Source organism: Aedes albopictus, chromosome 2 (genome assembly GCF_035046485.1).
Source record: "Aedes albopictus strain Foshan chromosome 2, AalbF5, whole genome shotgun sequence".
Taxonomy (NCBI): Eukaryota; Metazoa; Arthropoda; class Insecta; order Diptera; family Culicidae; genus Aedes; species Aedes albopictus.
Genome location: NC_085137.1, coordinates 405891963 through 405907647, shown reverse-complemented (window position 1 = coordinate 405907647; position 15685 = coordinate 405891963). Strand labels below are relative to the sequence as shown.

General features: G+C 37.1%; 1 protein-coding gene across 1 annotated transcript; it reads right to left on the bottom strand.

Annotated features, from left to right (window-relative positions):
• Positions 1–864: 864 nt before the first annotated feature.
• LOC115268529 (uncharacterized) lies at positions 865–14558 on the bottom strand. The gene is made up of 3 exons (XM_029876614.2): positions 14021–14558; positions 13447–13622; positions 865–1276 (listed from the first exon to the last, which is right to left on the bottom strand). Exons 1-3 carry the CDS (start codon positions 14064–14066, stop codon positions 989–991), a joined length of 510 nt encoding a protein of 169 aa, XP_029732474.1. The 5' UTR covers positions 14067–14558; the 3' UTR covers positions 865–988.
• Positions 14559–15685: the final 1127 nt, after the last annotated feature.

The following is a 15685-nucleotide window of genomic DNA, read 5'->3' as shown; positions in this document are numbered from 1 at the left end:
CTATAGGAAAGAAATTATATCTTTTATGTTTGACCTAACATAAAAGCTATTGATAGGGTGCATAAGACTCATGTGGTACCCCATCAAAGCTAAAAAGGTTGTTATGATAATTACATATAAGCACACAATTAAAAATAACGATAACAATGTCTTATATATTGTATAAAAATAGCCTTATAATCTTAAAGTTTGTATTTTTATCAGTGTAGTAAATTTGTTCTCCTCATTTTCTCCTTTACTTTATCTTTGAAATTCAGAACTGTGATATTAATTCAGACAAAAAAAAAACTACAGACATGTTTTATTTCTCAATACATACAATTTTATTGCATCCAATGGACTACATAAAAAACCTATTGACATTCATGCACTTAAAAAACTTATTTTCTTAAAATAAGAGACGATTAATTGGCATCCACTGCGCCATCATATTTGGTCTTTATGACATCGTGACCTATTTTTCTATAGGTAGAAAATACCCCTTTTACTTATTTGGCCCTCTTAGTCATTTTCCTTCAATTTCCCTTTATTTTTATCTGAACTTTTTTTTTATCGCTCACACATTAAAATGTTGTCGTACACGCTGTTTTAAAAATATAACGCTGGAATGGGATCATAAACGACTCCGGAAGAGTTGATCAATGTATGAAAAAACGTTTTGAAATATCTGAGTATTTTTGGAATTTTTGGAATTAATTGTGGAAGAAATGTAGAGAAAATGGCTACAAAAACTAAGCGAATTATAGATTATTCTTATTTTCCTACTTATTTGTATCTTTTTCGTGCTTCATGGTGCAAGAAATTCGTTTGTTCATTATAGTGTGTGATTCGATAGTTTTAAATTTTCATTTAAATAGTTATTTATCAGAGTAGGTAAATTGAAACGATCTTCATGGCGAACTCTAGTTTGGCGATTCATTTTGGCAACATTGGTTTCAATGGTTGGAATAAAATGCATACATCTGTTCGGGGCGAATTTGGTGCGCCTCTATCGGGAAAGTAGTAGAAGTTGTTGGAAAATTCTCGCTACCATCGCTACGGTGGCCAGTGTCCAGCCAGCGCAGACGGTGTGAGCAAAAGCCCGGGTCGAATGGGCCTTGCCAGAGTTGCACAGGGAAGCGGTGCAGCAGCTTGTGCAGGCATACAGCTTCGTACGCTCGCCAATGATGATGCATCCCGGCTCGCACGTGCTTATGCATTTCCGCTCCAGGGACCACAGTTTCGGTTCGGAGACGTTCGAGTTGCTGGTGTGGACCGTGTAGGAGAATTGTTTTACCTGTGGATGGGGAAATAAAAGAGAGACATATTTTCGCATTATTAAATAAAAAATAACATATTTCGAATCCATTTGAAAACAACGATTGATTTGAATTTTGCTTCGACTCCCATATTATCTACCGATCTACGAGGATTAAAAGACTGCACTTCCTCCAATAGTTTCACCAAAGCTTTCTCCAATGTATTTCAAGGATGCTCCTAATATGATTTCTTATGGGATTCCAAGGAAACCTCCAGATTAGAAAAAAAAATCTCCTGAATTCATTCCTTCGGTCTTTTCTGGACCTTTTTCAGGAAATACTCCAAAAATTCCTCTGGTTTCTGATACTTCTAGGAATCTTTAAAGGAATTTCCCCACGGATTTCTGCAGGATTTATTCCTAGGATTCTTTTGAAAATCTTTGCAGGAAAGACTGCAAGGAATTCTCTATTAATTCCTCCGCAAATTCCTCTAGGAATAACCCCGTGGGAGACTTCACCCATGACTTCACCAGGAATTTCTCTAATGATATTACGAGAAATTTGCCTTTGGTTTTTCCAGGAATTATGCCGTTGATTCCTCCATGATTTTTTTCTAGGATTCCTTTTTCAAACTTAGCAGGAATTTCTTAATAGATCAACAGAAGTTTTTTTTTTCAAATTTTTAGAATTTGATACTATGAGCCCTAATAAAACTGTTCAGAAATTATTACAAACATTCCACAAGAATTTTCTCCAACGATTGCCTTTTTCTAAATTTGCCTTTAACTTTCAGAAAAACACAAAACTTGATCCGTTTTTCGTACAGAATGGCAGGTAAGCATCTATTGCAAATATGTACACAACAGATGGACTTTAAATTATTGTTAAAGTTTTCAAAACTGTGTTTTTAAAAATGCATGTCTTATGATGTGTTTTTTTTTTTCAAAGAATGGGTCACAATTGATCCCCTTTTGAGTACATGGTTAATTTAAAGGGATAATATCTCCAGAAGCTTCCTATTCATTTTCTTTATAAGTTTTCTTGTATTTTTGATGAATATGGTGTATTTATCAAAAACACAAGATCCCCCTTCTTATGGTGTGTAATAAAATAATAATTATCTGACACTTTTTGTTATAGAATATACTAGAATTCCGAGTAAATAGATGCCCTGATAAAAAAGATCATAGAGATACAACAGAATAGATTGTTACAACACGCTGAATTGAATGGTACTTACCATTAATTCAATTGTTTAAAACGATAGAGTAACAACAGATCTTATGGTTTTCCACCATAGCATGTATTGTAAATGTCACTTGTTATTATGTATCTTTACCATAAAAAAAATCCAAATTTTCTGGAAAAAAATCAAGTCAACTACCATTCAACTTATGGTGTTCTTATTATTGAAATCTTTAGTGCCATTGATTTTATTGTACACGTATTGTAGTTCCAATACACCATTTTCAGCAGGAAAATACGTACACAATATAATTTGTTGTTGAATAGTCAAATTTATCATTATTCAATGGTAGTTTATGGTGATTTTATTGGAAATTTTTATCAGGGTGCTTCTGAATAGATTTTTTATTCAACGTGTGGGTAATCCTCAAGGGATCAAGTCTCCCCATGTAACTGTTGTATATACTAAGTTGCATTAATTAAAATATTTATAAAACACTTTTTTTATAAATCCGTATGATATTACAGTGGCGTTTCGGTTTTATCACTAGTCGTTTTAATCACTACTCGCCCAAATTCACGGTTTTCTATTCGATTTTATCACGATTTTCGTTTCATTTTTATCACACTTGTTCTAAAACATTCCGAAATCAATATAAAACCAATACAGCATTGCCTAGTCCACCAAAACTGTTAAACAATGTGAACTACGACTCATATATTTTGCAGCTGAACGATTTTGAATAAAAAATTTACATTTTTTTCTCGTTTCACCAAATTTACGGTTTCGTTTATATCACGGTAAAATTTTTTTTGATCGTGATAAAACCGTAAAACCACTGTAGGGAATCGCGCCACTTGGGCGGTGGCTTCTATTTTCGTCTGTTTTCCACTATAACTCAGTCAAATTTGAACCAATTGACACAATTTTTGGAATGCAGTGAGATAGGTATAGTATCTACCCGTGTACAACATTTCAAGTCAATCGGTTCAAAATTGACTGAGTTATAGTGGAAAAGAGACGAATATAGAAGCCACCGCCCAAGTAGCGCGATACCCTATTACGTTTATACTATGTGCTGTGAAATTTTGACACAATTTGGATCAGTTTTCACAAAGTTTTTGAGATATCTGTTTTTTTTTCGGAATCGCCTGAAAGATTTCTGAAGGGCTGAAAGCAAACCATTAGCCATTAAAAAATAATGCAATGCATAATCGAAATCATTTGTAGCCAAAACATTGTCGATTGTCCAGATGTAGTTTTGGAAAAAAATATGCTAGAAAAAAAACTGTTCTTGATTACGAGAAAATATGGGGGGAACAAGTCACCCCAAGGATCAAGTCTCCTCAGTCTCCCCTACCATGCTCACATAACACTTTTGTTTTTAATTTTATGTACCTTCCTGGTGTTCATCCTATACGCCATAATTGATTTTTTCGCACCATTTTTGTAATTCGTGCATCAAAATAGCATTCCGTGGATTATTTTGAGAATCACTTTATCACCTGGAGGAATCCGTGGAGGCATTCCAGGAGAAATCCCTGGAGGAATTTCTGGAAGAATTCCTAGAAGAATTTCTACATGAATTCGTGGAGGAACATTTCAAAGAATTCTTGGAGAAATTCTGTAGGAATATTTTGATGAATTTCCGGACGATTTCCTGGAGGAGTTCATCTACAAACTCCTGCAGGAATTCCTGGAGCAAACTCTGGAGGAATCCCTGGAGGTATTACTAAAAGAATGCTTGCAAGGAGGAAGCTCATGAAAACTCCTGAAGGAGTCTCAGAAGGATTTTTTAGAGAAACTCCTGTGGAAATTCCTGGAGGAATTATTGAAGGAATTACTGGAGAAGTTATTGAAGGAATTCCACGAGGAATCCGTGAAGAAATTCCAGGATAAATCCCAGGAGCAAATTCAGGAGGAATCCCTGAATTTGCATTCCAAAAAAAAATCCTTGGAGGCTTCTGGAAGAATTCCTAGAGGAATTTCTACAGGAATTCATGAAGGAATATTTTAAAGAATTTCTGGAGGAATTCTGAATAATAGGAGGAATTTCTGGAGGATGTTCTGGAGGATTTCCTGGAGGAGTTCATTGACGAAAGATTCTGGGGGAGGCTTCGGTTGGTTATGATTTCAAGGCAATGTGAAACTTTAACCCTCTTCGTGCATTAGGGTCATTATGACCCCTAAACGTGCACTAGGTCAGCGAGGTGCGCGCAAGCTAATGCTCGAAGAAGGTTAATATGAAGTCATTATCTCGATCTCGACCCTTATAAAATCTGATAAACAAATTAACAAAAACTATATACAACAAAAATAAAAATGCCATTGTGAAAGATTTTTAATCTTGGACAATTAGTGATGCTTGAATTAAAGAAGACTCCATAGATTGAGACAGAACTCCTAAGGCTGATACAAATTTGATTTTGACTTTTTGTCTCCCCCCTTCAAATGTTTTTTGGCTAGATTTTGCATTTTGAGGGGGCAGACAAAAAATATTTATCATATTTTCGCTTCTTGCTATTTTTTTTTTAACAAATCCGATGAGTTTTTCATATTTTTCAGAAAAAATGCTTTATTATTTTTATCCCCCCCCCTCGACCAGTCCCAGAATGGTGGGACAAAAAGTGAAATAAATATTTGTAACGGCCGAAATAGAAAATTTCTATCGGAATCCTTGTGGCAATCTTCAGATATTCCCCCAGAAATTCCTTCAGGATGCCTCCAGAGATTCCTCCAGAAAATGCTCCAGCAATTTCTGCCAGAATTCCTCCAGGAATTCATCCATTAATTTCATTAGAAATTCATTTAAAAAAAATCTCCAGACATTCCTCCAGGAATATCTCCAAAAAATCCTCCACGGACTCCACCAGAAAATCCTAAAATATTTTTTCTCTCGAAACTCTTCCAGGAATTCCTCGAGATTCCTGCATGCATTCCTCCGGGAACTTTTCAAAGAATTTCTTCGGAAATTCCTCCAGGAATTCCTCCATATTTTTTTCCAAAAATTCCTCCAGGAATTCCCTCGGAAAATTGTTTAGAAATTTCTGCCAGAATCCAACTTTTCCACGGATTCCTCCAGAAAATCCTAAAGGAATATCTCCCGGAATCCTTCCAGGATTTCCTCCAAGTTTCTCGAGGAATTCCTCCAAGGATTGCTCCATAGATTTCTCCCGGAATATCTCCAGGAATATCTTCTGAAATTCCTTAAGGAATTCATGCATGAATTTCTTCAGGAATTCCTCAAATAATTCCTCCACAAATTTCGCCAGGAACCTTTAGAAACACCTCGAGGAGCTCCTTCAGACATTCCTCCAGTAACTCCTCCAGGAACTCCTCCATAAGTTTGTCCAAAAGTTCCATCTGGAATTCCAGAAATTTCTTCAGAGATTCCTCCTGGTATTCCTCCATATATCATTAGAAATTCCTCGAAAATTCCTCCAGGAATTTCTTCAGAAATTCCTCGAGAAGTTCCTCTATTCACTCCTCCACGAAGCCTCAAAAATTTCTCTAGAAATTCCCCCAGGTGTTCCGCCAGTAAATTCTCAAGGAATTCCTTTAGTAATTTAGTAATTCCACTACAAATTGCCTTTAGGAATTCCTCCAGGTATTCATTCCTCCAGAAAATCCTGTAGGAATTTCTGCCAGGGATCCTCTATGATTTCCTCCAAGGATTTCTTCAGGATTTCCTCCACGGATTCCTCCAAAAAATATTAAAGGAATTTCTCTCGAAACTCTTCCAGGATTTCTCTATAAATTGCTCCAAGAGTTTCTTCAGGTATCTCTCCAAGATTTTTTTAATGAATTCCATCCATTAATTTCTTCAGGAACTCTTAAAAAATATAAATTTCTCAAAGAATTTCTCCTGAAATATCTCTAGTCATTTCTCATGGAATTCCTTCAGTAACTTCTCCACAAATTTCCTTCAGGAATTCCTCCAGAAATACATCCAGATATTGCTACATAGATTCCTCCAGCAATTTCTCCTGGGTTTCCTTCAGGAATTCCTCCAGGTATTCCTCCTTAAAATCCTCCAAGAATTTTTGCCAGAAATCCTCCATGATTTCCTCTAAGCATTTCTCCAGGGTTTTGAAATAAATTCCATTAACGAATTTCTTCAAAAATTTAAAAAATAGAAATTTTTCAAAAAAATTCACCAGAAATTCCTTCAGTAATTTCTCCAAAAAATACTTCAGAAGTTTCATGTATTCCTCCAGAAAATGCTCTAGGAATTTATGCCAGAATTCCTCTAGGGATTCCTCCACAAGTTCCTCAAGGATTACTCCAGAAAATCCTAAAAAAATCCTCGAGAAATTCCTATAGGGGTTCGTCCATGGATTCCTCCTGAAATTTCTCCAGGATGTTTTTTCCAGGAATTTCTTCAGGAACTCCTCCATGGATTAATCTATGAATATCTTCAAAAATTCCTCAAAAGTTCCTTCAGAAACTCCTTCAGAAATTCCTCAAGGAGTTCCTCTGTATTGCCTCAAAAATTTCTCCCGAAATTCTTCAAAATGTTCTTTCAGGATTTCTTCTAGTAATTTCTCCAGGAATTCATTAAGTAATTCTTCCAAAAATACCTCCTGGAATTCCTACCGGGATTCCTCCGGCAATTTCTCCTGGGTTTGCTTCAGGAATTCCTCCAGGTAGTCCTCCGGAAAATCCTCTAGGAATTTCTGCTAGAAATCCGCCTAGATTTCCTTTAGGGATTTCTCCAGGAATTCCTCAACGGATTCATCCAGTATAGAAAATTCTAAAGGATTTTTTCCCGAAATTCTTTCAGGAATTCCTTGAGAATTTCCTCTAGGGAATCCTCCATGGGTTCCTCCAGGAACTCCTCGAGGAGTTCCTCCAGACATTATTTCAGGAATTTCTCCTATTTTTAATATTTCTCCAGAAATATCTCAAAGAATTCCTCCAGTAATTCCTTCAGGAATTCCTCAAGGAATCCCTATAGAAAAAACTTCCAATAATTCCTTCAGGAATTCTTTCAGTAATACTTCCAGGAATTCCTTATGGAATTCCTCAATAAATTCCTCCAAAAATTCCTACAGGATTTTTCCAGGAATTCCTACAACGATTACTTCAGGTATTTCTACACGGATTCCTCCAGAAATTCCTGATTTTTTTATTTATTTTTTTTATTAGGGAATTTTAACTTATGCTAATTATTCCCTCTGAAATTCCTACAGCTATTCCTCTAGGAATATCTGCCAGAATTCTCCCAAGCTTTCCTCTAGGGATTTCTCCAGGAATTCTTGCACGGATTCCTCCAGAAAATTCTAAAGGATTTTTTCCCGGAGCTCTTTCAGAAATTCCTCTGAGAACTCCTTGAAAAAATCCTCCAGAGATTCCTGCATATATTTCTCCGGAAATTTCATCAGGATTTCCTCTAGGAATTCATCTATGAATTTCTTTAGAAATTTCGCAAAAATGTCTCCAGGAATTCCTTGTGGTGTTCGTCCAGAAATTTGTCCAGAAGGCCTAAAAAAATTCTCCAGAAATTCCTCAAACAATTCCTCCAGGAATTACTCCTGTTATTTTTCCAAGAATTCCTCAAGGAATTCCCCAAAAAATCCTTCAGGAATTCCTCCAGAAATATCTGCAGAGATTCCTCCAGTGATTGCTCCAAAAATTCCTCCAGGGATTCTTCCAGAAAAACCTCTAGGGATTTCAACCAGAATTCCACCAAGATATCTTCCAGGCATTCCTCTTGGAATTCTTCCACAGATCCCTCCAGGAAACCATAAAGGAATTCCTCCCGGAACTCTTCCAGGAAATTCTCGAGAAATACCTCCTGGGATGCCTCTATGGATTTCTTCAGGAATATTTCCAGGAATTCCTCAAGGAATTCCTCCATAAATTCGTCCAATAATTCCTTCAGGAATTCTCCCTTAATTCCTCCAAAAAATCCTTCAGGTATTCCTCCAGAAATAAAGCTTGTATCCGCAATAATCGGGACACAGAAATATGGCTGCAACTCTGCAATATATATATTAAAGTTGCTCAAATTTTGACTGATAATATCTCAGGATGTGTTCATATCACCTGCAAAATTTCAATTGAATCGGTGAAGGACCTTTTGTTGTAGCAATGAAACAGTAGAACGCGAGCAATTGAATTTTGTACAGCCCCTGGTTTAGCTTGTCAGCGCTGTAACTTTTGAATTTAACAAAAGAAATGGCTGAAATTTTTAACACAAGCCTATCAATATACATCCCTTGCATAGGCAAAATTTCAAAAAAATCGATGCACTATCAACAATTTTATAGCCGAAACATATATCGGGGCTAACCGTGATTTTAGCCCCTCAGACAACAATTAGTGAGCACCCCTTATTGTTTTGATTGTATTGTTGAAGTAGTACATTCAATAATCACCAATTTTTTTCAAATTCTGTGAAAGTTTCATGAATATTGGCAGAGACATTCAAAAGTTATGAATGGGCAAACATCGCACATGAAAAACATGAAACATTTTCACTAACACTATCCCCTATCAACACCAGTGTCTTTAAAGCCAATCGATAAAAGTTGATGAAATTTTGCAAGAAAGTGTCTCTATAAGTATCATAACTGCTCACGAAATTTCATAATTATCCTCATAGAACTTTGAATTGTAGCGGAAAAGAACCATCTAGTATGCGAATGAAAATTGGTGATGATTGTACAAAATCTTAAAAAACACGTCTGTTTGTTTCTCATCCACAGTTAAAAGTAATGCATCGATTTTAATAAAATTTTGCACAAATAATAAACATACATCAAAGAGTTCTCAGTTAATTTTTTCAAGGATTCCTTCAGGAATGCCTCCAGGGATTTCTCCAGAAATCCTTCCTGGCATTCCGCTAGGGATTCCTGGAGGAATTCTGAAGGAATATTAGGAGGATTTCCTGAAGAAGTTCATTGACGAATCCCTGGAGGAATTGCTGGGGGACACTTTGAAAGAATCCCTGGCGGAATCCTTGAAAGAATTTCTGGAAGAATCCCAGGAGGTATTCCTTAAGGAATCCTTGGAAAAAAAACCTGGAGGTTTTCGTGTAAGGATTCCTGGAGAAACTTCAAGAAGAATGCCTGGAAGAATTTCTGGAGGAATTCCTGGAGAAATCTCTGGAAGAATTGTTGGAGCTTCCGAGAGAAATTCTTGCAAAAATTCCTCGGGAATCCCTGGCGGAATCCCAGGAAGAATTTCTGGAGAAATCCCTGGAGGCATTCCTGAAGGAATCCTTGAAAAAATGTCTAGAGGTTTCCGTGGTGGAAATCCTAGAGGTATTTCTGGAGGAATACCTGAAGGATATTTTGGAGGAATTCCTTGAGGAATTCCTGGAAAAATGTCTGAAGAAATTCCTGGAAATATTCCTGAAGAAATCCATAGAGGCATCCCAGGAGGAAGAGTTCCGGGAGGAATTCCTTTATGATTTTCTGGAGGGATCCGTGGCAGAATTCCAAGAGGAATGCCTGGAAGATATCTTGGAGGAATTCTGGTTGAAATTCCTAGAGGTTTTTCTGGAAGAATCCCTGGAGGAATTTCTGGAGCAATAGGGTCCTAAAATGAAAAATATTTTCCCGGTTTTGCTGCATAACACGAAGGAGCATGCTTTTCTGATCTCAATGGTATTTTTTCCGAACTTAAACAATGACAGAATAGTTAATAAACTCGAAAATAAAATAATGATGAGCAAGTCTTGTTTGACATTCGAGGTCAACCTTGACGTAACGAAAGTGAAACGGCGGGTTGCAAAAGACACCACATTGGCTCACTTTTGACAACAAATGTTCCTGTCTGACATACACGGTAAACAAAATTTACCCAAAATTGAGTGCTAAACAAGGAGTGTTGCAAAAATTATTAAAATTTTTGAAAATATATTTTATGGGCTTTACCTAATAAGAATACTTAAAAAAATGAGTAAACATGTCATTTTAATCAATGCTTGATCGAATTATGCAGAAATTGAGATAGGCCTTTAGGAGCCTATTACTGGAGGAATCTCTGTAGATATTTCTGGAGGAATTCCTGAAGGAATTTTTGGGGAATTCCTTGAGGAATTCTTGGAAGAATAACAGGAGTAATTCCTGGAGAAATTGTTTGAGAAATTTCTGGAGAAATTTTTTAGGCCTTCTGGACAAATTTCAGGACGAACACCACGAGGAATTCCTGGAGACATTTTTGCGAAATTTTTGAAGAAATTCATAGATGAATCCCTAGAGGAAGTCCTGAAGAAATTTCCGGAGAAATATATGCAGGAATCTCTGGAGGATTTTATCGAGGAGTTCTCAGAGGAATTTCTGAAAGAGCTCCGGAAAAAAATCCTTTACATTTCCAGTGCAAGAATTCCTGGAGGAATCTATAGAGGAAAGCTTGGGAGAATTTTGGCAGAAATTCCTAAAGAAGATAGGAAAGGAATTTCTGAGGGCTAATTCTAAGTTAAAATCCCCTAATAAAAAGAAATTATAAAAAATGCAGGAATTTCTGGAGGAATCCGTGTAGAAATCCCTCAAGTAATCGATGTAGGAATTCCTGGAAAAAATCCTGTAGGAATTTTTGGAGGAATTTATCGAGGAATTCCATGTGGAATTCCTGGAAGTATCACTGAAAGAATTCCTGAAGGAATTATAGGAAGTTTTATAGGGATTCCTTGAGGAATTCCTGAAGGAATTACTGGAGGAATTCTTTGAGATATTTCTGGAGAAATATTAAAAATAGGAGAAATTCCTGAAATACTGTCTAGAGGAACTCCTCGAGAAGTTCCTGGAGGAAACTATGGAGGATTCCCTAGAGGAATTTCTTGAGGAATTCCTGAAAGAATTTCGGGAAAAAATTCTTTAGAATTTTCTGGAGTAATCCTTGAGGAACTCCTGGAGGAATCCCTAGAGGAATTCTGGCATAAATTCCTAGAGCATTTTCTGGAGGAATACATGCAACTTCTGAAGTATTTTTCGGAGAAATTACTGAAGGAATTTATGGATTTTTTTTTTGAGAAATTTCTATTTTTTCAAAATTTCTGAAGAAATTAATTAATGGAATACATTTCAAAATCCTGGAGAATTTCCTGGAGAAATACTTAGAGGAAATCATGGAGGATATCTGGCAAAAATTCCTGGAGGATTTTAAGGAGGAATACCTGAAGAAAACCCAGGAGAGATTCCTGGAGGAATCTATGTAGCAATATCTGGATGTATTTCTGGAGGAATTCCTGAAGAAAATTTGTGGTAAAGTTACTGAAGGGATTCCATGAGAAATGACTAGAGATATTTCAGGACAAATTCTTCGAGAAATTTATATTTTTCAAGAATTCCTGAAAAAATAATGGATGGAATTCATTTGAAAAAATCTTGGAGAGATACCTGAAGAAACTCTTGGAGGAATTTATAGAGTAATTCCTTTAATATTTTTTGGAGGAATCCGTGGAGGGTATCCTGAAGAAATTTTTGGAGGAAATCATAGAGGAATTCTGGCAGAAATTCCTACAGGATTTTCTGGAGGAATGAATACCTGGAGGAATTCCTGAAGGAAATTTGTAGTGGAATTACTAAAGGAATTCCTTGAGAATTTACTGGCGGAACACCTGGAGGAATTTCTGAAGAAATTTTTGAGGTTTCGTGGAGGAGTGAATAGAGGAACTCCTCGAGGAATTTCTGAAGAAATTCGTGGAGGAATTTCAAGAGGAATTTTCGAGGAATTTCTAAAGAAATTTCTAAAGATTTATGGAGGAATACCAGGAGGAATCTCTGAAGAAATTTCTGGTATTCCAGATGGAATTTTTGGACAAACTTATGGAGGAGTTCCTGGAGGAGTTACTGGAGGAATGTCGAGGAACTCCTCGAGGTGTTTCTGAAGGTTCCTGGCGAAATTTGTGGAGGAATTATTTGAGGAATTCCACGAGAAATTCTTGGAGGAAATCCTGGAAGGATTCCGGGAGAAATACCTTCTGGATTTTCTGGAGGAATCCGTGGAAAGGTGGAATTCTGGCAGAAATTTCTAAACAATTTTCTGAGGGAATTCCTGGAGGAATTTTTGGAAAAAATATGGAGGAATTTCTGGAGGAATTTCCGAACAAATTCTTTGAGAAGTTCCCGGAGGAATGCATGCAGGAATCTCGAGGAATTCCTGGAAGAATTCCTGGAAGAGTTTCGAGAGAAAAAATATTTTAGGATTTTCTGGTGGAGTCCGTAGAGGATTACTTGGAGGATTTTTTGGAGGAATTCCTGGATGAATGTCTGGAGATTTTTTTAAATGAATTTCTACATGGGTAGTATATGCCTTAACAACCATGCGCCTCCATGTGCTTCTCAATATCTTAGTAAACACATGGTTGATAGCAAGACCCCCAGAAATCCTTAATTGCAAGCAAGAAAAAAAACGAAATTTGTAACTCTTCGTTGGGAAATTAAAAGAATTGCCGTAGGTTCACTTGCTAAGCTTCTAGAATGATTCTTTATCCAACGATATGTTGGCACCGGTCAGCTATAGCAAAGATCAGAACACATTCAGGAATGATATGTTGGGTCATTTTAACTTACCAGTGTATTTTGGAACATGTTTCCCTATGGTTCAAAATTCCATGATGGACATAGATGTGGTGTTATGGACCTTGTACACATGTTTACCGGTATGACTCTAACGGATGAACAATGCATTAGTCCGTAGGAGCAAAACGATTATATTTAGTTTAATCTTTCATCCATTCCCTTTCAGAAACCTATGCTTCTTGTATTTCATTACATACTCAAGGACAAAGGATGGAAGAACGATCTAAAAATAGATTTCATAATCGACTATTAATCCTAGAATGGGGTTCAGACGATCTAAAAATAGACATCAAGCACTTGAGCATGGCTATAAACATATACACTCATTATACTTATCATCACTGCAACCCCTTTCACGACACACTTTGATGAAGGGTGCACTCAACATTCTCGCTCATGCAGAGACAAACTACCCATTCTCCCACCCTCCCTTATCCGTTTTTTTTTTTTTATTTCCCACACTTTCGGCTCACCCCACTCACTCACTCACCATGCAGATGTACTCGTCCGAGAAGCACTTCTTGATGAAGGAAGCATTATTTCCGGTCAGGTCGATGCAGGACTCGCCGTCTTCGGTGGCATTGCAGGAGTAGCAGGACAGATCATTCACCTTCTCGGACGCTGCCGGGGTCTTGTGTACGGTGTTGGTCAGATACTGGGATCGGCCTGGAACAACAATTAGGGGTGGAAAAACGTCACTGTTATTGCAAATGCCTCCGCAATTAACACCTCCAATTTGTGTGTACGCAGTGGTTCAAAAATTGAATTAGCTGGACAATTACGTTACAAATGAATTCATGAAATGTGATTATATTGAATATACTATTTGAATTATACAAAAACATACGAAGCTTGCACGTTTGTGTTTGTGACTTGTGATTTGTGATTAGTGATTGATGATTTGTGGTTTGATTTTATTTGATTTGATTTGATTTGATCTGAAGGACAGTATTATGAAAATCTCTTTAAAAAATATTAATCGCAGCAGCTTAAGCTTCATCTATTTACGTCTTCCGAACCACTGTGCAATGAAACCTGAAACATCCTTAAATTACTTCACCTACCTGCCTCAATGAATCCCATCAGTACAATTGCTATTATAATTGACATTTTTGCATCATTATGTAGAAAAATAGTTGGCCTTCGTTTGCAGGAGCTTCTGCAGACCACCAAAATTTTGAAGCACACGGTCTGAACTCGGATTCGAGTACGTAACACACTGACACAGAAAATTCGTTCCGTCCAAATTTTCACCCCAACAAATTCGACCTCTTGTTCTTCTTTGTTGCAATTTTCACCGACACGACACTTTTCTTCTCGTACATGGAGTGTTGCATTCACATTTCCAACACCTTTAGAATATCACACTGACCGCGAATCCAGTTTTGGTCAGGATCGCATCCTGCATCAAATGTAAAATCCAGTTCAAAAAATTCACGAATTCTATCGGCCGAACAAACCAGATCGAACTGCTTCCTTTCTTGGACAGCACACCGCTACTAAATCCACTCTTGTCCTTGTTTGTTGCGATGCAAAGCGATGATGTCCTGCGGCAGTTAAAACGATATGAACAAAGCAAAGGACAGACAATCCTATATTGCTTGTTTGACGTTCGTTGATGAATACACCTTTTTGGCCCCAGAATCACCCAAATGAATACCCATTCGGAAGCTGTTGTTAAACAAAAACCAAATTGATTGATGACAATTAACGCGATTTAATGCCAAAAGTTAGAAGGTTCATTCAGGCACAACAACGAAGTGCGACAGGAAATGCGCATGTGCAAGACAAGGGGTATAGAATAAGGACTTCGGTATGGGATGACACACTTTTTAAAATGGTCGATGTTTTATTAATTATCATTCAGGTATAGAGAAAAATTAGAGAATATTTAACAGACAAGAAGACAAGAAGACAAGAAGACAAGAAGACAAGAAGACAAGAAGACAAGAAGACAAGAAGACAAGAAGACAAGAAGACAAGAAGACAAGAAGACAAGAAGACAAGAAGACAAGAAGACAAGAAGACAAGAAGACAAGAAGACAAGAAGACAAGAAGACAAGAAGACAAGAAGACAAGAAGACAAGAAGACAAGAAGACAAGAAGACAAGAAGACAAGAAGACAAGAAGACAAGAAGACAAGAAGACAAGAAGACAAGAAGACAAGAAGACAAGAAGACAAGAAGACAAGAAGACAAGAAGACAAGAAGACAAGAAGACAAGAAGACAAGAAGACAAGAAGACAAGAAGACAAGAAGACAAGAAGACAAGAAGACAAGAAGACAAGAAGACAAGAAGACAAGAAGACAAGAAGACAAGAAGACAAGAAGACAAGAAGACAAGAAGACAAGAAGACAAGAAGACAAGAAGACAAGAAGACAAGAAGACAAGAAGACAAGAAGACAAGAAGACAAGAAGACAAGAAGACAAGAAGACAAGAAGACAAGAAGACAAGAAGACAAGAAGACAAGAAGACAAGAAGACAAGAAGACAAGAAGACAAGAAGACAAGAAGACAAGAAGACAAGAAGACAAGAAGACAAGAAGACAAGAAGACCCGCAAAAAGCGTGCCACGCACTGCCTTTGATCGCATATCAGTCCCATATGTGCTGGGTTCCCTATTTATATGAGACAGTCATGCGGCCATAGGTAGCGCAGTTCTCCCTTATTTCGCAATCCGCCTGAAGCACACTCAGCAGCTGCCATAGATATAAAGACTTGAAGGGTGA